Genomic DNA, 26,531 nt, shown 5'->3' with positions numbered 1-26,531 from the left:
CTCAAAACTTATCAGCGATATAGCAGCTTCTTTCCTTGCAAGGGGGGTTACTCTCCTTCGTTGCCCCGTGCTCGCACATGTCCCCTGGGACATAGCCGTGGGTGGCTTTGGTTTACATACTTAATCTATTCAGTTTAGTTTTGCAATTCAGCACTATCTTTGAGCTAATGATGGAGTTTGAACATAGTACTTTGATGGCTTCTTGTCTATCTAGGTTGATCTTCATCATAAGCCAAAAACCTGGGTTTTTTGGTGGAGAATTGTTTTGACGATGATAAATTTTTATATCATAAAATAAAATACCCTTTAAAAGACAGAAAGGATTAATTAAATTTGTTTTTATTTTCTCCTTAAATTTCATTGTTGCCCCGTTTAACTTAAATGGATGTTTATTTATAAACGACTTCTAGGGCACCAGAAGAGCCGGATTAAGTAATTAATTGGCTCACCGATATTTTCGCCAGTCTTTGCTTTTTGATGGGTGATTTTAATTAGCTGTGTCACTAACTAGCCCGTTTTCCCTTTGGTTTTCCAGACGACGAAACAACTGGGACCGATCCAGTCGATTTACATTCCCTAATTGCTGCAGCTCCACTTTCTTTCCCGCCCCCGCCCATTCAAAGCCCATTAACATCACGGCTGGATTTTGGGGAAAAAACACAAACCGTGGTGAATTCTTGACTAGGGGTTTTTTTTGGCTCAAAAACAGTTTAAATTGATTCAGTACTTCTATTTTCTCAATGAATGCTTTAAAAGTTTAAAACTTAATTATTAAACTTAAATAATGGTCGGACCGGATTAAAATAACGGTAATAATTCACACTACATAATCTGTGGCAAATCCAATTGGAGCTTTTAGTTTTTTACATGCCTCCTGTTAGATTTTCATTGGTTTAGAATTAAACTGACATTATTAAATGTTTTATCACCTTCGGTTAATTGGAATTGATTTTCCTGAAATTAGAACTCTATTCGCCAAAGTATCCATGTTCTTAAGTGTCATCGGTTTGATAGGATGCACATTATTGTTTGACGTATCCTAATAAAAGTAGAGAAAGTAAAGAAATTCCTGCCATACAGTTAAACCCATTATTCATATTAGTGCTTACGAATTACATTTCCTTTTTTGAGAAAGTCTTGAGAGAAAATAAATAGTTAAATAAATAAACTACTAATTGTTGCGTTATTATCGCCTCCTCCTTTGAGAAAAAACAGTATTGCCCAGTTGTCTTCCTCGCACAAAAATTCGATCTGGCATGGTGAGATGCAGTATAAATTGAAAGGCCTCCTGGAAACCAACTACCTTACCGACTTTTACTTCTGGGTACTTTTCTTCCCATTAAACGCATCCATCCTGTCTGGGTAGGTGTCCCTCAAGGTAGTGGTCTTGGTCCAATTCTTTACTTGATATATTCTCCTAATCATCCCACCTCTCAAAAAAAACCTCCCTGTTCACATTTTCTGATGACGCAATCCTGTCCGCTCGCAAAGATCCTCGTTGCCGTTCGTTCCCTACAGTCTCACCAGACCGTCCCTGTCCCTTGGCTAAAGAAGTGGAGGATAAAAATAAATGAAAATGAATGCCAGTATATTAATTTCACATTAAGGGACCCATCCTTCCTCTTGTATACCTGAACAGGGTACCTCTACCTTTGTACTACCACTTCGCTACTTAGGACTATATCGCACCCCCACAAGAAAAGTGACACAAGTCGAAAAATTCTAAAAACCGGATTATGCAGTTATTTTGAAGCATTCGGATGTGGGATGCTAAAGGATAAATGATCACTGTGAGTGGACTTTTAGCTGTTAGGCACCACCATGTGTCACTTTTGAATTGACGGGCACGCACTCTCTCCATCCACGGAAAGTGGTATATCATAGTTGGGTGTCCAGTGTAAGTATTTATCAATGGAACATATCTAGTTAGATTCATTAATTTCGTGGTCCGCTTGACCAATTAATATATTATAATTAATCAAGGTTTTTAGTTGAGATAAAAAAGTCAATGGCACGAGCGGGATTCGAACCCACGATCTTCGGCTTGATACGCCGCTGCTCTACCACTTGAGCTATCGTGACCTCGATCCACTCGGAAATCAACTTCCCATCTCAACCGCACCTTTTGAATTTTCCCTCCTTTTTGTCATTTTAGACAAGTGGTAGCGCAGTGGCGTATCAAGCCGAAGATCGTGGGTTCGAATCCCGCTCGTGCCATTGACTTTTTTATCTCAACTAAAAACCTTGATTAATTATAATATCTAGTTAGGTTAATTTTCTCCTAAGTGAAGGATTTTATGCTGGTCCGGAATAACATACGTTGTTATAATAACCGACACAGCTTAATATAATCAAGGGAACGCAACTTCGATCATCGATACATTCATGATTTATAGCTTATTTGCATATAGTTTGTTTGCATCGATATTGGATCTTCTCGTTGCACTTTGATACCGGGCAATGAGAAGTAAAGTAAGACCTATAGTGCTGATAGTTCTGGATATCCAGATTTCACTAAGAAATCTGCGTAGTATGAATGCTCAGCTTTAAAATTGCAGGTCAAAAATGTTACAGTAAATACTATTGGGTTGTCCGGAAAATAATGCAGGATTTTGGTATTAAACAAAAAAAAAAGAAACTAGTTACTTTAAAGCAATGTTCTTTAATCAAAATAATTTCCCATACTCTCAATACATTTCTCCCAACGTGTTGGTAACTTATTAATTCCGTCTGAGTAGAATTCAGAATTTTTAGAATTGATAAAGTCAATAAATGCATTTTCCAGTTCCGTTTGATTTTTGAATATTATGTGTTGTAAGTAGTGGTCCAGGTGTCTAAAAAAATGGTAGTCAGTAGGCGAGAGGTCCGGAGAGTAGGGTGGGTGAGGCAAAGTTTCATAGCCAAGCTCCAATAATTTTTGTGACGTTACACGTGACACATGTGGTCGAGCGTTGTCATGCAACAAAATGGGCCCTTTCCGATTGACCAAAGAGGGCTTCATTACTGCCAATTTCTGATGCATGGTATTAATTTGGTTACAGTATGATTCAGCATTGATGGTTTCGCCAGGATTTAAGAAGCTGTAGTGTATTAAACCAAATGAAGCCCACCATACCGTAACCATTACCTTTTTTTGATGAGTTGGGGGCTTTGGAGCTTCTCCTTTGTCGAGCCACTGTCCAGAACGTCTAGTGTTATCGTAGAGAATCCACTTTTCGTCACATGTAACAATTCTGGCCAGAAATGGGTCATTTTTGTTTCGACAAAGAAGTGATGCACAAACATCAAAGCGCTGATTTTTTTGGCGATCGTTTAATGAGTGTGGAACCCAATTTTCGAGTTTTTTCACTTTTCCAATCGCCTTGAGGTGGTCAGCGACGGTCGTTTTACTGACTTTGAGTTGCTCTGCAAGTTCTCGAACAGTTGTTTTGGGGTTTTCTTCCACCACTGATCGCAGAACATCATCATTAAGAGAGGAAGGCCTTCCACGACCTTCTTCATCTTCAAGGCTGAAATCTCCCTCCCGAAATTTTTTAAACCACCTTTGCACAGTGCACTCATTAACACAACCCTCGCCCCAGACTTGGTTAATGTTTCTAGCCGTTTGGGCTCCGCTTCGGCCGAGTTTAAACTCGTAAAAGAAAATCGTACGAAATTCTCGCTTTGACATTATAAGGATGACTGAATTATTTCCAAGTAGCGGAATGCTACAGAGGTAAACAAACAATATCATTTGGAAGAGGATTAATAAGTGTTGACATTCATACAAATGAGTAATCCTGTAAACGTAAACAGAATATTTTATATAGATTTTTTTTAATGAAAACTTAAAATCCTGCATTATTTTCCGGACAACCCAATAATATTGTAAATACTGAATTACCGGAATTATATTTAAAAAATGGCATGCCCATAACTGAATCGGACAGCATCCGTAGTTATTATGCTGCGTTTCTCTCTTCATTGTAAGAGCAAAGTAGTATTAATTTTAAAATAGAATTATTTCAGTTTTCAGTGTTAGAAGTATCAACCAATTTTTCATTTGAATTCCATTTGAACACTCTGGATCAAGTTCTTGAAGTAAAAAGCAAATTCACTTGTTACTGACGAACTTTCGACCAGTTGACGGGTTATCATCAGGACCACATTATGAAAAACAATTGCTACATCAGATATTTATGCTTGTTTGTTAAGTTTGTATCTCTCTGTTACTATCATAAAGAAATTAATACCCTTACAGTCATTAATTGACCACCTTATCGTTAGAGCAACAAACTAACTTCAATTAATGAGAGCCAATATTCAAGAAAAGCGTTTTTTAGGGATAGTACAGCTGGAGTTTTAAAGTTTTGCGTTTTCTCATAAGTGTTGGATAAAGAAAAGACAATATTGAAGGATCATGACAGTTTTTAACAACCGTAGTGGCGTGTACTTAATAAATAAAAAAGTTAACTTCCATCTGTCCCTCCTGTAAAATTTTCTTTGGTTTAGTTGTGTCACTTTTCTCGCGGGTGTGCGATATGTGGACAAATGTCTCACGTGGAATCCCCGTACTATACTTAAATCACACAACCTTTCTTTCGACTCTTAGACAGAGGATCCAAACTATCCTATAAAAAAAAAAATTATTTACCAAACTTTACTCAAACCACGTCGACTAGCAGTACGGAAATTAGCTCAGCAAAAGTGTCCAACTCCAATCGAATCCATTCCTTCCATCCACAACCTCCGAGATTACAAATGGTCCTTTCTATGCGTCCCATCGTATCCTTCACCATCATCTCAACATCACTTATGTTCCCACGCCATAAAAATCAAGTTGAAACAAATGCCCATCCTCGCTCGTGATCATCCCAACTCGAGTGATAGCGAGTGACAATTGAATGCTTAGGTTTACTTGGAAGGGAATTAGGAGGCTGATAGGTATTCTAACGGGCCACTGCCCACTGAGAAGATATGTCTCCGTAATGGGTATTCTACCAGGTCCCTTTTGCCGCTTCTGGGAAATAAAAGAAGAAACGACAAGGCACTACCTAGCAGAGTGTGATAGGTATGCTAGCTTTAGATTTGAAATCTTTGAAGGAGAGGACATCACCAAATCACTCCCCGAGATAAAATGGTCCAAAATCTTGGGGTTTGTAAACAGGTCCAAGAGGTTTATGCAGGACTCGTGAGCAGACCAAGTCCCGGACCTTTTAGGGATGGGGTACGAGTCTACCCAGGCATTTAACCCCTCGGGTCTTGGTCGCCCACCTTGCATNTTTATGTTTACTTACATCGTAGTGCCAGTACCGAGCCGCTTTCTCGCTCAAGACAATACAAATCAATTTTATTTCTCTATCAACATTACATTTGCTTGTTAGAGTTAACACTACAGTTGCAAATTTCAAATAAAACAAAGAAACCATAAAAAATAAACAATTATATCAAGAACTATAAATATCGCTCTTATAAACCGCAATAAATGTCAGTTTTTCATTCTTTATTTTATACATATATGTATGTAAATCCTTTATTTTCATTACTCTTTCAAAAATATAAGTATATATTATATATAGATAAATACACATTTTTAGACTCCAATGTGAAATTATTCCATCAACATTATGCTCGATTTTGATAAAATTGCATTATTCTAAAAGAAGTATTTTATACTTTTTTAGAACAAAAAATACATTAACAAGGGACACATTAGCACTTGACACCGTTACGTGGTTCGATTTTCATACGCAATTTGAAAGCATCCGATCATCACGATTCATAAACCTCAAAATATAACAATTATACTTTTACAGAGTTGTCTAGGCACTACTTAAAAAGCACTTTTCTTATAAAAAAAGAAAAGTTCTTACACTTTTACGCAAAACTATTAGAAAAGTGAGGGAGTGAGAATGTGTGTGTGTGAGAGAGAGTGAAAGAGAAAGAGAGAGGCAGTGATAGGGAGGGAGAGGGAGAGAAAGAGATAGTGAAAGAGAAAGAGAGAGGACAGGCAAAGAGCCACATAGGCTACAAAAATGAAAGAAGATAAGAAAGACAGACAGATAAGGCAAAGACGGACGAAGAGAGAGAGAGAGAGAGAGAGAGAGAGAGAGAGAGAGAGAGAGAGAGTGAGAGAGAGAGAGAGAGAGAGGGAAATAGATAAACAAAAAAATAGAGTGAAACATATAAGTAAAGAATTAGAATAAGTGTAAAGCTTCTTATAGAAGGCTTATTGGAAGAGGGAGGGAGGGAGGGAGTGAGAGAGGGAGAGGGAGAGAGAGAGAGAGAGAGAGAGAGAGAGAGAGAGAGAGAGAGAGAGAGAGAGAGAGAGACACAGGCAGAAGTACAGGAAAGGCGACAGATAAAGTAAGAAAGGCAGAGAAAAAGAGAGAAAAACAATTAGACAGATATATAAAGATAGCTGTGCAGAAAGAGTGAGAAAGGGGGAGAAACAGTGAGGGAGAAAAAAGACAAACAAAGATAACAATTAGAAGTAACAGGCTGACGTACGCAGATACGTAAGAGACAGATAGGAAAAGAAAGACAATAAAGTGACAGATAGATTGGCAACGAAAAAGAAAGAATCAGAGAGTGAGATAGACAGTCACATGCAGGCAAGAACAGATAGACAGAGACTGAGAGAAAGAAAGAGAGAGAAAAATAAAGGGAAATAGAAAACACCTCACGACTATCAAGATATTACAGAGACGGCAAAGAAAAGCATCTAAAATATACAAAATAGATGTACTTAGTGAAAATAAAGCTGAATAAAATACAAAATAAAAAAACAAATGCATTGTTAGAAGAAATTATAAAAGATTAATCTTCTGAAGCAATTCATACCTGAAACAAAGTTGAGTATAATGAACGAATATTGAATGAACGAATATTGAATTAATTACTATCAATAACAATTTTAGTGCTAAAGTTAACTTGAAAAAGTTAGTATAGTTATATTTTTGGAAAGACAAACGAAAGATATGTACAAACCCATATATTTATTTTGTAGACATAATTGATCGTATTAATTATATTGAGCCGAAGGTCGTGGGTTCGAATCTCGCTTGTAACGCTAGTTTTTTCATCTCAACCAAAACTTTAGATAAAAACATAATTAGTTAAGATATGCACAAACTTTAATAAATTTACCTCCACTTACGAAAGTTTCTTTAATTTAACGTACCTTGAACCTTGAACATTTTGAAAAAGTTTTTATTATTTTATTATTACAATATATTTTACTCTTGTCAAAAAATGGATCTTCTTTAACTATTTGACGAAGATAAGTATGGAGTGGATAAGTGGATTTAAGATTAAAAAAATCGTGATGAGACTCCGCTTGTTCTGATTTTAATTGTTCAATTTTATAATTAACCGGTTGTTGAATTGCAGTGTGAAAAGTAGAGGCTATTAGGGCAGCGGTCCTGCTCCGTTTAACTTCTCATTATAGATCACTTTCCTAGGACCTCATGATCACTTTCCTCAATTTCTCCTTCTTCACGCACTCTCATAAAAATTCCTGCCTAATCGATTCCTTCCGAGGGAAGAATCGATAAGATTTCCTACGGTTCAAAACCTTTTTCTTTGTATTTTTTTCTTCTCTACGGGCGCTTTCCCTTTCGATACCAGCGTGGGACCACACCGGTTCTGACAACAATCACGGCCGAGATGTTTGTCACCGACGATTTGTAACGCAGATCGATAACAATTTACTGGTTGGTTTTTTTTTGTCGTATGAATTACTGATTTTCACTGCCCATGTGGATTTATGAATTGGGATCCTGAGAAGATTAAAAAATCACGAATCTATAGACAAAAAACGTGAATCGTGGGATCGAAAATATAATTATCACGTTAGTAATGGAAATCGTTTCGCCTGGTGTCACATCGCGGATGATATCGGGTGCTTGGTGTCACACATCACGTACTTACTTTACTTACGTACTACTTACTTTATACTTTCTTCAAAAAATCTCCACTCGAAATCTATGTTTTGAAATTAGTGTTGAACTTTTTAGGCAAAGCCCTTGAAGTTTAAAATCCATCAAACGGGAAGAAACAAGACGCCAGCCCATTTCTTCCGACCATTCTTCCGGCGTTTAATTTCATAAATTAATCTATATTAATTTTTTCCGGATTTTATTGCGTAACAGGCATAGTTTACGCAACAAGATGTCAGGGAGAAAATTCAGTTGCATTCTGTGAGAACATGGGTTCACGTCGGTTTGGGAACGTTTTAAGACTTTCTCCCCGACTTTCTTTATTTTCAGTAACCTCTTAGGAAAAATATTCTACTAGTAAACCGGTCGGACACTTTTTCATATAAAGCCTGTTCTCGCTTTTAAAGTCCTCGAAATTTCAATTAAAACTCACGTAGTTTCGTGAGCGCAAACGCTTTTCTTCTGAAAATTATTTAAAAAAATTCTTGTACAGATATCAAAAAAGCTGTGAAACTGATAACTATCATGATTTAAAAAGTTACGAAACCAGTCAGTCATTTTATCAATTTTGTTAAATTTTCTCTCGTAATGCGCACAAAGAGAACTGACATACTTACCTTTACCTAAACAAAAATAAAGTAAAAGTTTAAACAAAAACGTAAATTGACCAACCAAATTGACATAGAAATTTTATCTTCGGCGATTACTGTTTGCATTGTTTGAAGAGTGAGCTTTAGAGAGATTTTTTTCTCCGCGGTTCACGATTTCGTTCACAATAGGTAGATAAGATTTGAATTAAAATTATCGGAGGACAATTTGTACACTTTCACCGATTCAAGAGGCAATAAAAATGCAATTGGCCATCGTAGAAAGTGGCGGTTGCGTCAGACCGTTTGTAGTATTTTATTCAAACGGCACCGCTTATCGCTAGAAATAGCTATGCTTTCGACTTTCTTCGCAGTTTCCTCATAGATAGTGACGTGCGTACAAATCGATATGGGTAAAATATCGAATCTTTTCTTTCGATACCGAGTAATTTTGGTATCGAATATTGCCTTACTGTATCGAGTACTTTTTGTAGTATCGGAATATATACTCAAATAGATTTTTCGTCGAGTGTTTAAGTAATATTGAACTGGAAGTCTTTTCAGAGGATCTTCGGAAGAGGTCAAAACAGAGAAAACTTCCTTACGGTTTTCGCCGAGCTTTCGACAGTTTTATACTGTCATCTTCAGGGCCTGTTTTATTATCATATAAACAAACAATTAAAACATCAAAAAACAATAATTACATATCTTACTTTAAAACCTTAATAGGAAATTAAACAACATGGTGTTTTGGGCACAGAAGTACATTATGTTTTTTCCGGCTCAGCATCTAAATATTGATTTAAATGGAATACATTAACAATTAAAAATTATAGCTAAAATTACAGTACAAATAAAATTAAAAAAACGTGGTCGAGAAAGGTTACCTCATATAAGTCTAAAAACCAATAAAATCCACCTTTTTTAGTTTTTCAGGTACAAGTGATCACAGTACGTTTCCAAATATATGTATACATATACAATTAACTTATTTTAATCACAGATCAAATCAATAAAAACCGATAAAAACAAATCTCTACGACGAGGGGAAACAAGGGCTACGGGAAACAATCGTTTTTTCTCCTAGTTAACATAAAATCCGCCACTAGGGCGATGTTCTACTGTTGAAAGCTCGGCGAAAACCGTAAGGAAGTTTTCTCTGTTTTGTCCTCTTCCGAAGATCCTCTGAAAAGACTTCTTGTATCCAGCAGGTCGATAATCTAGTTCATCGTAATATTGAACTGTTTTTTTCCGCTCGAAACTTACCTCTCACCAAACTGGGAGTTGACTAGTTACTGTTAAGAACGCCTACTAGCGGCATGTGTTAGTTAATCAAGTTTTTAAATTAAGGATTGGTAACTTTGCTGATAATTCTAGTAACTCATAATTCTTTCCCGCGTCGCACCTTCATTCAATTTCAGTAATTTCATATAAAATGTTTTTGTTTTGAAATCCCTAAAAAGTGTTCGCCTTCCTTCTCTTAGATAGACCTAATCATGTCTCCTCTCAAAAATAAGGCATGACGTTATTATACGAGGAAAATTGAATCGTCGGCATCTTGTGAACTCTGGGGATACAATGGGAATACGTCTTAATTAGGTTAGGATTGGACTATTGTGGTAAAACTGTCATAATGAGCAAACTGCAATTATTAGAAAACTTTACTTGTCAAGAAGTTTGGTATAGGCAACTCATATTTATGCTTTTGTTTCAGATGAAGTGGGTATTGATAATTGGATTGTTGGGTTTCGTTGGATGTGAGCAGCATACCCTCATCACGAAAATGCCTCAAGTGACGCGTACGCAGCTCCACGTGGCGCGGAGCCTCAATCCCGACGAAACGGAACAGATGACAGTCAAGACGAGAACGGGCGAAGTGGCGACGCTCATCGTCCGAAAGCGAGACGGGAAAAAAGTCGGCGACATTGAACCTCCGCCGAATCCGCAAAACGTGCCTAAGCCGAAGCGAAACGAGACGACCGCACGCGGGGCGAAAGATGCCCGGGTCCCTCCGCCGGTCGACGTCCGTTCGACTCTCATGTTCGTCAACAACGCCGACGAAAGCAAAAGGGGTCGGAAACTGGAGATCGACCAGTCGGGGATACCGGTCGTAACAGGCGTACGGGTGCCCGACGATCCCGAAGACAAACATAACGTCTGGAGAAACGCTAGGGTCATCAACGGCGTGTTAGTTCCTTACGAAAAGAAGGAAAAACCACCTGTTGCGAATGTACCTCCTGTTACAAAGGAGCCTCTATCCAATATAGAGTGGCTCAAAATGGAACCTATAACCACCCCAGTAGGCAGTCCTTTACCTTCTGAGCCGATTAAATCTTGGGCGGTTCCTAAACCCACGTTCTATGCTCAAGAGGCTATTAAAGTTGTAGACTATCCGCAGTCTCAAGATTCCGAAGAAGACAAATACGTAACTAATAAAATTTTGGAGTACATCAAATCTGTTAATCAGCTGGAAGTCGACAGACAACATTTGTGGGATCGAGACACTAGAGGTTTCAGTAGGGGGTTGCGGGAGAAGCCGAGGATCGAAGCCAGGGTGCTCCACACGCCCGGTGCGACCATTTATCCCACCTCACTGCTTTATTCCCCTCCGAGCGCGCAAAACACTAGAGTGAACGTAGAAGAAGGGGTGAGGACTCCCGTACTCCAATACGCCCACCCGGAACTTGGAGTCCAACCCGCCAGGTCAAAACCGTCTGAGGAGGAAAATCTCCATTTCGGCAGGGACCAAGCTATGGCCTATTTCGCTCAAGACATCCACTCCGACAGGAGTCCGTACGCTTTCGAGCCCGGTTTGGAAGAGGAAGCTAGAGTCCACGTTTTGGCAGAGAATAACAAGAGATCGAATTCGGGGACGTCGAGGCCGAAGAAGACCCTTTCTTACTTTTATCAAAACCAAGCCATCCCTCAGACCGACAAATACTACGTCAACCAAAACCGTCACAAAGATTCCTACATCCGTTATAATGAATACGTCGACAGGAGGCCTTTCTGGGAGAAGCTGGGCGACACGATAAAGGAGCACGTCGAATACGGTGTGGAGAAGGTGCAAGACATCACCAGGCCCGTCATGGAGCCCCTGGTAGAGGCGTCGCATAAGATATCGCAAAATTTGGGATTTAACACGGGAACCAGGCAGCTGAGCACTTTTAAAGAGAAATTGGGAGTTGCCGGTACGAACTCAATGCTGCTGCCGGCTATCGGTCTCGTCGCAGGAGGAGCAGCCTTGGGGTTGGGAGCTGTCGCCGTCGGGAGGTAAGTCCAAAATACAATTAGTGAAGAGGTGTCGATATGCCTATACGTCCTGTTTTTGGTATGTCATCTTCACTGGTTGAGTTTTAAAGGCTAATTAATAATAAAACTTCCAAACCAGTGGATATGGCCAAACGAGTGTGCCATACCGGCGAGAAGACCTCAAGAAGAAATTTCGCAATTCAATAAAACTTAATGGCGCACGGTCATTCGAACGTCTACCGTGCTTCCTCGAAGGGACCATTTCACTTCTAAACTTGGCAACAGGATATCCTCACTCAAATGCCATTATACTTATCCTCTATAGAAAGTTCGCAATTTCTATTCTACGTCAAAACGGAAATTAAGCTACGACTTTTTAAAAACATTATCGAATTAGGTATTCGCATTTCCTAAGCAAGATCAGTAGTTTAGGCAGTTACTTTACTTAATAAGTAAATTTGGGATGCTTTGAAAAAAGATTTATTTTCAGATTTTTAATAAATTTGATAATGAATTCTAAAATATTTTGATTTAACTTGTAATAAACTATTAAAAGCTACCCAAAGTTGTATAACCAAAATAACTGACCAAGTTTTGGGTTGTGCAATATTTTTCTCTTTTACACCCCTAGATTAAGAGAAAATATATCAAAACTCGATATAAACAGAAAGTACTATCTATAAATAATATTCATAGCAGTTTCTATTTATTTAAAAAAATTTCTGTTTTACTCAAAAATGGAAATTTGTTTTAAAAAGTGACTTTCTCGTCACGGTTTTTCCATCGTAATGTTTTTCTTATTTGGAATGTAAGTGGAATACCAAAAAGGCATTATAAATAATATCTATATAATTTTCCATTCATTTTACGTTTTTATCTAAATATTGTTTTCCGTTTTTGGCGACTCATTTACGTGCTTATTACAGTTGAAAGTTGCGAATGTTTGAGGAGTTTTCTTGAACGAATCTCAACCGTTTGCCCATCAATTTGTTCGCAGTTGATGATCTAATGTCCCACATGACGGTCCACTTAAACTTTCATCTGTTTTTTGACCCTGCTAAAAATAACACTGACGTTTATTAAACTTATTTATAGTATATACTCAATATGTACTTTATAGGTTCCTCGATATTGACATGCTGAAAAGGAGCAATGGCGGAACGCTGACTCCAGAACAGATCGAACAGCTCACCCTTGAGCACAAACGAGCCCTCGAGTCCGTCCAAAACGGCAGGTTCTACAGACAAGAGAAAAGGTTGAAACGATCCACCGAGGAGGACCTCCAGCAAGTCGGACACTACCCGCAATCTGAAGGACTTGGGATCGCCGAGGCCGCCTGGGGTAGTACGCCCTGCGCCAAGAGGGTCTTTTGTCAAGTCATGACTTCCAGATCAGAAGACGATGTCACATTGATGGAAAAGAAAATGTCTACTTTTCTCAACATGTAAGTACACCTAATTACTTTTAGATAAGTCATGTCGGATTAATACCGTTACAATTTAAAATAGAAACATGTTGAACTGGCACTGGTTTCGTCTAAATTTGCAGGTTGTATTTGTTTGTTTCTGTGAAATTAATGATTAGGATGTAACAGATTATTGTGATTTTTTAGTTTTATGTTGAGTCTATGCTACGGTCTTAGTTTTGTAAGAATTCTTTCTTAGTTTTTATAATACAATTAATTAAGGTTTTTAGTTGAGATAAAAAAGTCAATGGCACGAGCGGAATTCGAACCTACGATCTTCGGCTAGATACGCCGCTGCTTTACCACTTGAGCTATCGTGACCTCCATCCACTCCTGTTTTTATAATGTAGTAGATTTTTGTCATGACTTTTGTGATGGTCTTTATGCTTTTATGGGCTTTTCTTGTAAGTTTGTTCGTCTAGGGAAAATAGTGGGATTGTTTTGTCTATTATGAAGGCTGCTAGATGTCTTGTTTGTTCTTTTGTATCCGTGGGCACTCGGTGGTTGTTTCTACGTCTACTACGGCTTAGCTTTGTTACGTTCTTTTGTTGTCCGTGTTAGTGGATTCCATGTTAAGTCTTTTTTGTAGTATGTTAGTAGTTGTAGTTTTATTTTGTTGGTTGAATTTTGAATGAGCTGTTCGCGTTTGTTATTGATATGGGAGATTAGTTACTTAGTTATGTAGAATGTATTTTTGTCTTGGGTAGTTTTGATGAGTTGTGTGATTGTTTCCGGAAAAGAGTAGGTTGGTGGCTCTGTGTAAGTCTAGTTCTTTGTTGACTCTGCTATTCTTTATGTACAATGAACGGATTTCTTTTTTTAAACAAGGTTTTTGCACTTTTTTATGCCAATCGTTGCGACGAATAGCTTTTGTTATATTAAATACTAGCTATATTGTTGTACAGTTTGTTAGTCGCTCAGTATATCAATAGAAAAAAACATTTGGAAAAGATTAAATTTTACACCTCGGCTTTCTAAACCCGGCCATATATCACGAGCAGAAAGCGTTCATGACGTGAAGTCCATGTCTTTGGAACTTTACTGATTATGGACTTTTCATACATTCACGCGGTTTTACGGGTTCTTCTGAATATGGTGTCAATAAAGAGAACAAAGGCTGCATTCCTCCATCCGAATGTCAAGAAAGTATCAGAACCGCCCTGGTAAAAGTCGTAAATGATTTTTTACGATCTCAAATGACCTCATGGACGGTTCGGTGATGAAATAAATAATTGGCACATTTCCGCCAAACTCGAACCCTTCACCCGGCTCAAATGTCAGCACTTTTCGAGATTTTCTGACAATTACACTAGTCTGTCAAGGCTATCGGATAGTTAGAACGGAAATTTCATAGGATTTTGGCTAAATATATGTTTACAAACTGATATAAACAACATATCATAAACTGAAAAACAATGCAGATCTGTTTTAGGTCAAAAAATGGTTTTATACTAAGACATACATACATAGTTTAACAAGCAGTAAAATCCATCACTAATGACAATAATTACTTTTAAAAACTCAATATTACTTAAAAATGATTTATATATACTTATGTTCTTGATATTACTAACTTTTTAATTACTTTTATTGGCTTATTCTTAATTACTCAATTAATTATATACAATTTTTCAAAATGAAAAATCTGTACCACAAGCGGGATTCGAACCCACGACTTTCGGCTAAATACGCTGTGCTCTACCACTTGTATACTCTACCGGACTTCGACCGCCCATGCCGCAAACTTCCCATTTCGACTCCCCGTTTATTCCAATTGTATATTGATATTAATATAAAAGAGCGCATTGTTGTCAATGTTGACTCAGCTTGATTGTCACATTTCTATTGAGAAATTCGCGGAATGAAGTAACCCATTGTATTGAATGCCGTTCGAAGAAACATAAAACGAACAGCGTGTTGTGAATAAACACAATTATGTATTTACTGTCATCTTGTGTATTAAAAGAAATCTGCCAGCGAATCTTGTTCAATTCTCAGAGGAACTGTCATACCACGGTCAAGGAAGTCGGGGGTACTTGTTCGGACTTGACCTAAATATTGAAACTAAGTAAATAATTTTGCCTTTTTTATGTCCACATTGGAAAAAAATATCCAACAGTTAGTCTAATTTATGAAATGATCATCTAAACAACCAATCGAAATCATAATTAATTAATCAATGAATACGTAATGAATTAATGAACATTCATGGTGTTTATGCCCACTTTAAGAGCTGTAGTATCCTCTGTACTTATTTTTCACGGCTGGATTTTAATTCAACAAGGAATTTGATTATTTGACAGGGTTGTAATGGACTAAATTTCCACTACGGTCGTGTTGTAGGTCCCAAAATACTTTCTCCTGAGATGTCTATCGCCACGATCTGATAGTCGCTTTGTTGAAGTTTCCTCATTGGAGAACCATCACCGTGTCGATTAAAGTTAATCTTTCCCAGATGTGCATTGACTCTGCAGTGACCCGTCGAAAATCCTTTTCGGAGTCTTGTCTTTCTTTCTTAAATGCATTGTATTCTTTATTTTCAAATTTCACAAGGATGTTCTTAAATTGTTTAGATTCCCATTGTTCCTCCATCCTAACTTTCTATAATGATCTTTGATAGTATAGATTGCTGTATAACAGAGGGTTCGGGTTCTATCAGTGTTGAGCTAGGCCATCCGCTTCTTCGTGACGTGGGAAGTTTAGGTCGTCGTCGGCCCTCTGCACGTTGTACTTCTTTTTCCGGTCTTCCACACAAATCTTTCAGCCTGCGTCTCAATTGGTTATTGACTCTCTAGTTTTATACGAAAAATTATGACGATATCCTGAAATTCAAGCGTCTTATTTGTACATTTGTACCTTAGGTTGTCAACTACAAAATAATCTTAGAACATCACTCCCCCAGAGTACTAGATATTCCTCGGGAGAGGGTCGAAGCCATTTCATTCTCGCTAATAATTTTCTTTTGCTCTCTAGACATCACACACTTACCCCAGAGTACTCGATATTCCTCGGGGCAGGGTCGAAGCCATTTCATTCTCGCTAATCACATATTTTTCCTCTCGAGACGTCACACACTCTCACCATACACATTACCCCTCGGGGCGGTGTTAAACGACCCGTTCTTTTCACGCTAATAAATGGCATTCATTCCAATATATTAATTTTGACGGTGTGCATCCTGTTTGGAAAAGACAAGTTATTTACTACCCAACATCCCAGTAAATTAACATAAACATACCACTCAATACAAACGTAGAAGTCTTTTCACTCCCCCAGAGCACTCGATACTCCTTGAGGCGTGGTCGAACCCTTTTCATTCTAGCTAATAACTTATTTTTATTCTCAAGACGTCAAATAGATCACACTCCCAACCCAGATAGTCGATATTCCTCGGGGCGTGGTCGAAGCCATTCCATTCTCGCTAATAAATTACTTTTCCTTTCCATACGTCACACCACTCACACCAGAGTACTAGACATCCCTCGGGGAGGTGTTGAGCAACCCCTAGAGATGATTATATTCATAAAGAATATAGAAACCAATATTGCATTGAATGCATTATTATTCATATAATTAATGATTGCTTGGTTCAGAAACTATTTTACAAAGGGAAAAATGATAACTGAAAATGTTATTGACCTCGGCCATCGCCTCTGTCGTGCTGGGGTATAAAAATCCCTTTCAAAATTGCATTTAATTCATAGAATTATAGAGATATTAATACTTTAGTAACAGCCAAGGCCAGTGCACAGGTTTACAAACAAAACTGCTGATGGTTAGTGTGCTTCTATCGGCGGCCTCTCACGAATGCGTTAAATGTTAGATTTCCACGGTGGATTTCTCATTCTCGCGTATCACGAATGACATTTCGAACCGTTCACCGGTCCGCCTCGATTGTACTCTATTGTACAACACGGAGAATATAAAGGGCAAATACCCTCGTCGAATCCTCTCACAAGTCTTTCTGACGATTGGAATTATGCGGTTTTGGGTCGATTAGTGTTATGCAGTTTGGCCGTTTCCTGGAACTTTGCAGCTCGAATGGTGGGTCCGACACAAGAATGAGCAGACTGACAAGAAATTTTTCTCTTTTGCGAAAATTCATGGGATTAATGCTTTAATGAAAAAAAAAACGTTTCTAAGGTTAACATTGAATCGATCCGTTAATGTTACAACAGTTCAGTTAAGACACTTTAAGGGATCTTTTGAAATGAGCTAGCTCATCGATGGACTAAATCACGACTGAGGCAACAATCTTAGAAAATTAATCGGTCAATGCAAAACCAAAGATGCTTGGAAGAGGGCAATAACGATCTGTACTCTCGCGCAATGGTCATGTCCACTAATCAATTTCACACACTTTAATCGTATTGTAGTGGCACAATGGATATTTCACGGCTACCATCGCCCTGACATACGCTCTTCCATACTTCAACTTCACATATTTAATTTTGGCTCGTCCTTCAAGTATAAGAATAAGGCGTGAACTGGCTTAACGGAGTGCTTTCAGTCAAAGAAAAGTTTTCAAGAAAAAGCTCTCCTGAACTTTCTTTAACCGTAGAAACAATATGTTGAAGTGAATATCAAGCGATATATGGTTATAATGTTATTAACAGAATTAACATTTGCTGGTTTCTCTCTCTTTTATGGAATGTTAAATTCGTTTACCAGAGTTTCAAACAGAATAAGCTTTGAAAGCAAAACAGACCCTTGTTTAAATAATGACCGGGGACTGTTAATTTTCTCCTTGTTTCAACAAGCTAAGCACGTCGGAAGAATTGAACTCGCTTTTTAAAAATGTTTCGTTTTCTAATAAATTTCCCGGGTGAGAGTGAATTCGAAAGAGAAGAAAACAAGGTTCGGGGAAAAATAATAAATAGTGAGATCTCTTGTTGAGGAAAGCGTGATGAACCTGCCGTTTGGTCGTCTTCTGCGGTCTCGCAGCTTTGGTTGAAAAAAAGGAGAGACATGCTTCTCATAAGATTCCGAGTTTTTACGTGCTTAACGAGTTACAATTACATCACAAGATATGCTCCATTTTTCTTTTATCGCGAAGTTTTTCATTTTTGACCTGCAAAGTTAAGGCAGGTACCAAATGTCAAAATTTCTACACACCAGAAGGCAAGGAGAATTGACAAAAGTGAAAGAAAAAATGGAGAAACTGGACGAAAAACCGAGTTACTCTCAGTTTTTAGGGTGACTAATTGGGTCCGTCTTTACTCGCGGGTTTGTTGAACTACCCAAACGCGTTTCGGCATTGCGCTATCTTCAATGAGAATCAAAAGTCGACCACAGTACAAGTTTCATGTTTAACGAGACTTGTTGTTTTGCTGGATACTTATTAAGGAATTACCACACACTTCTAGGAGACAGCAAGGATAAGCGACACAATTGAAAGGAAGAAATGGAAAAACTGGTCGAAAAACCGAGATAATCTCAATTCAAGAGCTGACGGTGGGTGTTCGTCTGCGAGTCAGTGAATCCAAGCTGAACCGGCATAGGGGTCACTTATTTGGTCCGTCTTCACTCACGGGTTTGTCGAAATACTCAAATCGTTTGGACATTGCGCCATCGTCAGAGGTGAAACAAAAGAAGACCAAACTACAATTTTCACCTCTAGTAAGACTACTTGTCGAACCGGCACTGAGATAAATTAGAAGTTAAACTTGTATTTTGGTCTTCTGTTTCACACTGAAGAAGACCCAATGGCGAAACGCGTTAGAGTAATTCAACAAACCCGCGAGTGAAGACGAACCAATAAGTGAACCTACGCCGGTTCAGCATGAGTGCTCTCAGTTAATCTTTTAGTTCATTCTTCCGAATTTAGTTGAACTGACAGATAACTTTAGAGTGTATGCGCCTTTGAGACGCGATAATCATCAATGATGTATTTGTGTTTATATTTATGAATATTTCGCTCGGCGAAGCAACTGTAATAACATTAATCCCTTTATGTTTAGTGGTCTAATTAACCATATTATTATTTTTATGTAAGGTCTTGGTTGAGATGAAAAAGTTAGTGTCACGAGCAAGATTCGAACCCACTACCTTCGGATCAAGTGGTTAGAGCAGCTGCGTATTGAGCCGAAGGTCGTGGGTTCGAATCCCACTCGTGGCACTAACTTTTTCATCTCAACCAAGACCTTTCATAAAGAGAATATTAAATTATAATAACATTTTTTTTCGAAGTGGTCTTACTACACTTACATAATAATTTGATCATTTTACCCGGCTTTGCCTAGTAAATTGCATTTAAAAATTTATTGACATTTTAAAATCATTAGTGTTTAAATAACGCGGTTGAAAAATGTATACCCTTTACAAATTGTGTTGTTTTCAAATTTAAGAGTCGAAAAAAGCCAAAGTATTCTATCCTTTATTTGGGTATCAGGTCAGTGCAGCAGGTGAAAGAGGAGGCACGCATTAAATCCTCATTCTTATGTTCAGTGAAACCGAAATGTTGAAAGGGGCGACTTGGAAAAAAAAGTAAAAAAAAAAAAAATGGATGCAAAGGCGGATGCGTATTGTGTTCCAGTTCGGCCGGTCGACAGGACTTGTCCCCGGACGGTAATGAGCTGTTGTAGAAAGGTCGGAATCTGAGCCTCCAATCGAAATCCTGTACGACCTCGATTTCATAAAATAAAGAATAACCGATTAAGGAAGGGGCCAGGAGCACGTGTTTATCCGTTAGCTTAGAACCGGCGATAGGGATCTCCATCGTGCAGACGTCTTTTTTAAAGATCAATTGAAAGGGTTGTTCAGTAGTTTAACGGTGTGACTTAGGCTAAATCGTGTCTCGGTTTGGTCTGTCAAACTCGTTTCAGCATGTAATCAACCTCTATGGTGGGTTTATGACAAACGATAAAGTCGGTGTTATGATTTTATAGACTTTCTTCCTATTCAAGCTGTCCATAAATACTTAAATAACGTCATTGTTAATAGATCACACGATTTTAATTATAGAGTACAATAATTTACAAAAATTATGTATAATAACCTTCCCAGATGTCCTTTCCTCCTTTGGATTTCCAAATTTTGTACTTACGCTTACGTCAATTGTGCTAAAATAGTCCATGCCATTATCATATTCAGATAATTCCGAGTTTCATTTCGATCTTTTACCAATCGAGAGTCGTAGTCGATGATGTTTCTCAAGGCTTTATCCTTGTACAATGCAACAGAACCCTGCGCCATTAGAACGTATAAACGGCTTTTTACGCTGGCGCGATAAACTCTTCCTCTTGGATGATGTAGATTCATCGAGGTATACAGTATACTGCGGCCTTTGAGAGCTATTGCTTATAGCGCCCACTGGTGAGTCCTAATTCATCAAGGAACTTGATTAGTAGGCCCGGTCTCAGTGGTTGAATTTTTTCTACGGTTACGTTGTATATCCCAAAACACTTCCTTCTTCGGGCAAATGTGGCATGGTTAATAAGTGTGTCGATGTTTCCTCTACCCCTTTGTAGAATTTGCATGTGCCATATTGGATTATACCAATCTTCTTCAAATGTCCATTTTGTCTGCAGTATCCTGTTACGAATTCTATTAGTATTCTAAGGTTTTCCTTCTTCCTTTAGTGCATTCTATTTCTTCTTTCCTTCCTAAACTTGGTTTCATTTTCATTTTGTCTTTTTGTCCAAGATGCTCTTGATAGTGTATATCCCTTTGCCACAGAAGGGCTCGAGACGTCTATCGCCTGCCATAAACTTCAGTACAAGGTGAGGTCAGGCCGGTGATTCTTTATGATCAATGTCATTGCCAGGCTGCACGTTGTTTAGAACAAGTTTCTACGGCTTGCGACAGACTCGCCCCGATATACACGCGTATCCCACGATGCGACAAACATGTTTATAGTGCTGGAAAAAAATAGAGCATGTTAAATGATATAATCAATGCGAAGCTAGTACTAGTACGATCTGCTGCCAAATAGGTAATTATTGTTTAGAGGACAGGTACATGCACAGAAGAATGAAGAACGCTCTCCTATAAGTTGGCCATTATAGCTGATGTTTTTAATCAGATATTTTGAAAATTAAAAAAAAATTTAATGAAATTTTGAATGAATTTTATTAAACGTGTTTTTAATTTGGCTTCAAGAAATTTTTTATTTTTTATTATTATTAATCGTCCCACCTTACTAATCCTTCAACCACGGTTTTTTCTTTCCTTTAGTAATTTTTTCATCTTTGAAAAAAGTAATTAAAAAAGCAATTGCACCACTAAAAAGGATATTAAATGAAGTACGTTTTTTGAAATTTGCTCGTCTCTAGGTATGGAAATAGTAGTTTAGAATCACCATAGTAAATTTTTCAACTTTGAAAAATAAATTATTTTTCGAACTTCTCGCTACTAAAACGCTTATTTCCCGAATGTTTACAAGTTTAATATTAATCACATCTTATTTGAAATTTAACGTAGTTTTCAATTGTATCAACAGATTTGTCCAAAACGTTTCAGTTTTGGAGTTATCATTATTTATTTGAAGCAAGGTCGTGAAATCTTAAAAAATCAGAAAAAGTGGAATAACTCCGAAAATGCTGAGATTCGGACCATAGTTAATTAGGACTCTTTGGTTCCATTTTGAATGTAGAATCTACTGACAAAGTCTTGTCACGTGTTACACGTGTAGCCGAATACCCTGTATAACACTAGCGTAATTGAGGATGGTGGGGAGAACTTAATACTCCACCATCGAACCTTCTCACACTACACATTTACGCTAATAAATACATTCACTCTCAACACACTCCAGCGGCACAAAACTGTCATTACTATACACAATAAAACAACCCTTTTTCCTCCAAAAATCGGGACAAGGGACTCACTACCCCCTGCCCTGCTCAACCTCGACTCTCTCATATCGTGTCTTCACGCGCTCTATATAGAGTGAAGGATTTGCACTGTTTAATTAGGTGGGACACATCAAGCAACCTTTCTCTACGTGCGGACATATACGGTGTTGGTATAAATTTTCGATTATTTATTGTGAGATATCTTTTTGGGGGCTGCGAGGTTGTGAAGTAGGCCTTTCCCGACTGGTCTGGTTTGTCTTACTTGTTTGGTCTGTTGGACGATATACGGTAAGCAGTACGGTGATATATCATACATTACAGACAAGCAAGGATTGGCAGACTAGAATGACCGGAAACGAAAAAAGTGCAAATTGTAGTTATGCTTAGTAATTTATTTTTCTCTTACAGCATTACTTTTCTAAATCTAGAGATTGCAGATGAATTATCGTTGATTCATGATACAAAAATTTTGGATTTTCCTTTCTGCTTAAGATACCACAACAGTGCATTGAATGAAAAGAAATTTTTCGAAAATTAAGCGAATTCCTTCAAACAAAAGATGATCGCCCTTTTGTCAAATAAAAAGAAGCCTTTTACGTTATTACTTTCTAAAAAAAACGTGTTTGTTTCCCTCGTGGACAGCACATGCGAGAAAGTGTATTTATCGCCGGTCGTAGGATAGGAAGAGACAAGCTGTTTACCGGTCGGAGAGAGTGGTTTACCGCTGAGAAGCAAGTTACATTCAACTTTGACGCAATTATCATCAGATTTCCAACAAGACCCCTTTCTAAATCCTCTTGTCAATCCTTTTGGCCTCATTGTCTGCGGTAGTGACGACGATTTCGCCACATCCTCTTCTATTTGAATTTTTCCAGACGGAAGGACGAACTTTTTCCCAAAAAATCAGTCCCACTTCGTTCAATTTGCCCTCAAAGAGAATTAGAGCACAAATAAAATTCATATATCAGAAAGCTAGAAAAACGAAATGGTCAATGGTTTTTTCTATCAACTCTTGTACAAAAGACAAATATCAACGACACAGGCCTATAAACTATGTAGTTTAGATTATATGCTAGTTCTCCTAGATCTGCAGTATACGTGTAGACGTTTTGATATGTCTCTTCAGGCAAGACGAAAACTACTTGGTTCAGTCCTCCCTTCCTCATCCATACATTCCATCTATGGAATTCTCTTCCTCTTTCTATCCGGTGAGGTCACCCTTTCCATCTTTAAGTCCTGACTCATTGATTACCTTTTCTCCTTACAATTTAGCACCAAAGATTTTTAATTTATCCTTTATTACTACTATATGTCTTTATTGTTTAATATATATACAAAGTTTATAGATCGGGGGACCGCGGTAGCCGAGTGGTTAGCATGAGAGACTCTCACGCCGCGGTCGTGGGTTCGATTCCCACCGTCGCCTCTGGCCCTTTTTTCCCGAAAACCCCCAATTTGAACACACAAGAATTCGTACCATGGCTAATATGCAAGATCATAAGGCAAAAAAAAAAAGTTTATAGACCGGCAGCATATATTGCAGAGCAAGAAAGACGTTCCTCATGGTTTAAAACCATCTGAGGGTGTGCAGCACATAAACTTATATAACTAAAATCTCTCTTATTTACAAGTAATTGTAATTAATATTTACAAAAGGAATACATACTTTCTTCAAAAATTTCAGTAATGTAATAATATAACATAATTATATAATAATAGCTGAAACATGATTGCAAATATATACATCTCTTATTTATGATTACCTATAGTGCACATAACTCAATAATAAAATAAACTAAAGTAAAGTAAATGGGAATAATAAAAGTAAAAATAAATAATAATGCAGTACATTATCTACCACAAGAGATAATAGTAAAAAACAAAACAAATAATAAGTGTTTAAAATATAATATTCAGGTCGGAGATGAGCTTTTCACCTATTCAGAGGAATCCGACAAAAGAAGCCGCCTCCACCCTCACCAGCTGCCTCTGATTCTGGCTCTAAGAGAATAAGCCTCTTTGCAGAAATTTACCAAGACAGCCCAATCCTTGCCATTAATATATTCTAGCAGAATCTCACTAGACAGAGTTTCCTTACCAATATAGTGTTTCCTGACAGCAGTCAGTGCAGGGCAAATTGCCAAGAAATGGAACAAATCCTCCCGCTCTGTACCACGAAAAAGTTCACAGTTAATATCCTGCTGGTTGAAGTGTTTGTAGTTTAAGTTAAACAGATCCCCCCCGACAGTCAATTATCCACCGCATGCTATCTAAGGGTAGCGAGAGATCCATTAGATAATTTGGGGATCTGAAAAGAAGCTCTCTATGAAGTGGGAAACTGTCTGAATTGGCCAAAGCTGGCCAATATTGTCTCTTTATATTGTCACAAATGGACCTTCTAACTAGTCTCAAACTATCCCTCCACAGTTCAACTCTGTCGATATTGTTCCGGTCTAAGGACAAGTCCAGATTTACCAGCTGCTATAGATTAATTAGTGAAGGCAGCTGGAACCATAAGGGAAATAATATAGGTCACTCGAAAATTCTACATTTATTGAGTAAGGTCAACAACCAACTACTAAGCGTTAGCGATAAAAAGGTAAAAACACCTTTAGGGAAAAAGCACTTTCAGGTAGTTACTCACTGTGATTACAACCATCGAGCCTAGACTGCTTCACCGATGGCTCACTCATTAAGGAGAAGGGAAGCGGTGCTGGAATACACATACCTAAATTAGGGATCAGCATCCCCTCTTGGTAATAACACCTCAGTCTTTCAGGCGGAGGTCTGGGCCATCAATGTTTGCTGCAGAACACTCTGGAGAACAAGGTTGAGGGAGAAGATATTAGAATTTTTTCCGATAGTCAGGCCAGTCTTAAATCATTACAAAAAGAGTTATCAACATCTAGGCTGGTAGAGGAAACCATTGAACTTATTAATAGGATTACTACCAGGTACGAAGGTACGAGAATAGGGTAACCCTCATATGGATACCAGCTCATAAGGGGCACTATGGCAATGAAGAGGCGGACAGCCTGGCCAAAGAAAGCTCAATACCGCGTTTGTCGGGCCACAACCGGTATTACCCCACTCTATAAGCACAGTAAAAGAGAGTATTAATTGCTGGGGCATGAAACAATTCCTGAAAGAATGGAATCTATCTCCCGGACATAGACATAGGAGTTTCTGAAGGAAATCAAACCAAAAGAAGCGAAATGGTTATTCTCTAACTCAAGGAGGGGAATTAGGAGGCTGATAGGTATCCTATCGGGCCATTGCCCCTTGAGAAGACACCTTTTCATAATGGGTATCCTACCAGACCCCTTTTGCCGCTTCTGTGAAATAAAAGAAGAAACGGCTCGACACTACCTCGCAGAATGTGATAGGTATGCCAGGAATAGATTTGAAACTTTTGAAGGAGAGGACATTGACAAATCACTCCCCAAGATAAAATGGTCCAAAATCTTGGGGTTTGTGAACAGGTCCAAGAGGTTTATGCAGGACTCGTGAGCCGACCAATTCCCGGACCTTTTAGGGATGGTGTACGGGCCTACTTAAGCTTTTAACCCCTCGGGTCTAGGTCGCCCACCCAGCATAATATATATAAGGACAAGTCCAAATTAAATTGCATGATATGCCTTTTAATTTCCTTAAACCAATACATTTCTTTATCTACAATCTGCTTGGCTAGGATCTTCGGGAGTCTATTATCTGGTAGGGATAAAATTCTTATTATGTAGTCGAAGTGAATTTTCACAGTGTAGATAAAAATTGGCAGGAGACCCGTCTCAGCATAGAGGAAGGCTGCGGGGGCGTACTGGGGCAGCCTGAACTGATGAAGAACCGTAGAAACCCTTCTACCTGTCCAAACATCTCTCCTCCCCAAACCTGCGTGTAGCATAAAATAGACCTGCTGACTGTGTTAAATATTTTTAGCTTAGTAGGGTACGCAATATCGGCGTTGTCTATAAGAGGTTTCCAGATAGAATTTAGTCCCATCCTTGCTCTATCCACCGCATCCGTAACATGTTTGTTCATTGACAGTGCCGGTGTGAGTCGGATTCCCAAATACCTATACTCATTCACCACCTCTATCTCCTCAGTTTCTAAATACCACCTCTCACTTTTCGCAGGTCTACCCCCAGTTCTGAATACCATAATCTTAGATTTATTCAGATTTAGTTCCATCTGAGGCAGTACTGTTGTAAAGACCTGATCATCCTTTATTAACGAACTGTTTAACTGTTGTTGAGCTACGATAGTATAAGTAGGGATGGGAACGATATATCGATGTATCATATATATCGATATATTTCTACGTATGTCTAGTATTTTTATCGATATATTCATTTTTTATTTACGAAAAAAAGTAATGTACAAAAACTTGACTATACATTTTTCTTAATTATTATTGGATATATAATTAAAAAAATATCCCTGTCAGTGCGTCAAATTGGATTAGAGACTGCCGTCTGGTATGAGACATCGATATATGTATATAATTTTAATTGTG

At 38.1% G+C, this 26,531-nt stretch overlaps 1 protein-coding gene across 1 annotated transcript in view; it reads left to right on the top strand.

Annotated features, from left to right (window-relative positions):
* Window positions 1–26,531, top strand: part of LOC106662907 — a 37,951-nt gene that overhangs the window by 10,045 nt on the left and 1,375 nt on the right. The window contains exons 2-3 of the mRNA XM_014387353.2: window positions 10,221–11,779; window positions 12,879–13,202. Coding sequence (XP_014242839.1) covers window positions 10,221–11,779; window positions 12,879–13,202 — 1,883 coding nt within the window. The remainder of the gene's footprint in view (window positions 1–10,220; window positions 11,780–12,878; window positions 13,203–26,531) is intronic.

This window comes from Cimex lectularius, unplaced genomic scaffold (genome assembly GCF_000648675.2).
Source record: "Cimex lectularius strain Harlan isolate CLEC.00 unplaced genomic scaffold, Clec_2.1 scaffold45, whole genome shotgun sequence".
In the NCBI taxonomy this organism is placed as follows: Eukaryota; Metazoa; Arthropoda; class Insecta; order Hemiptera; family Cimicidae; genus Cimex; species Cimex lectularius.
The sequence above is the reverse complement of the archived record's forward strand: the minus strand, read 5'-3'. Positions and strand labels throughout refer to the sequence as shown.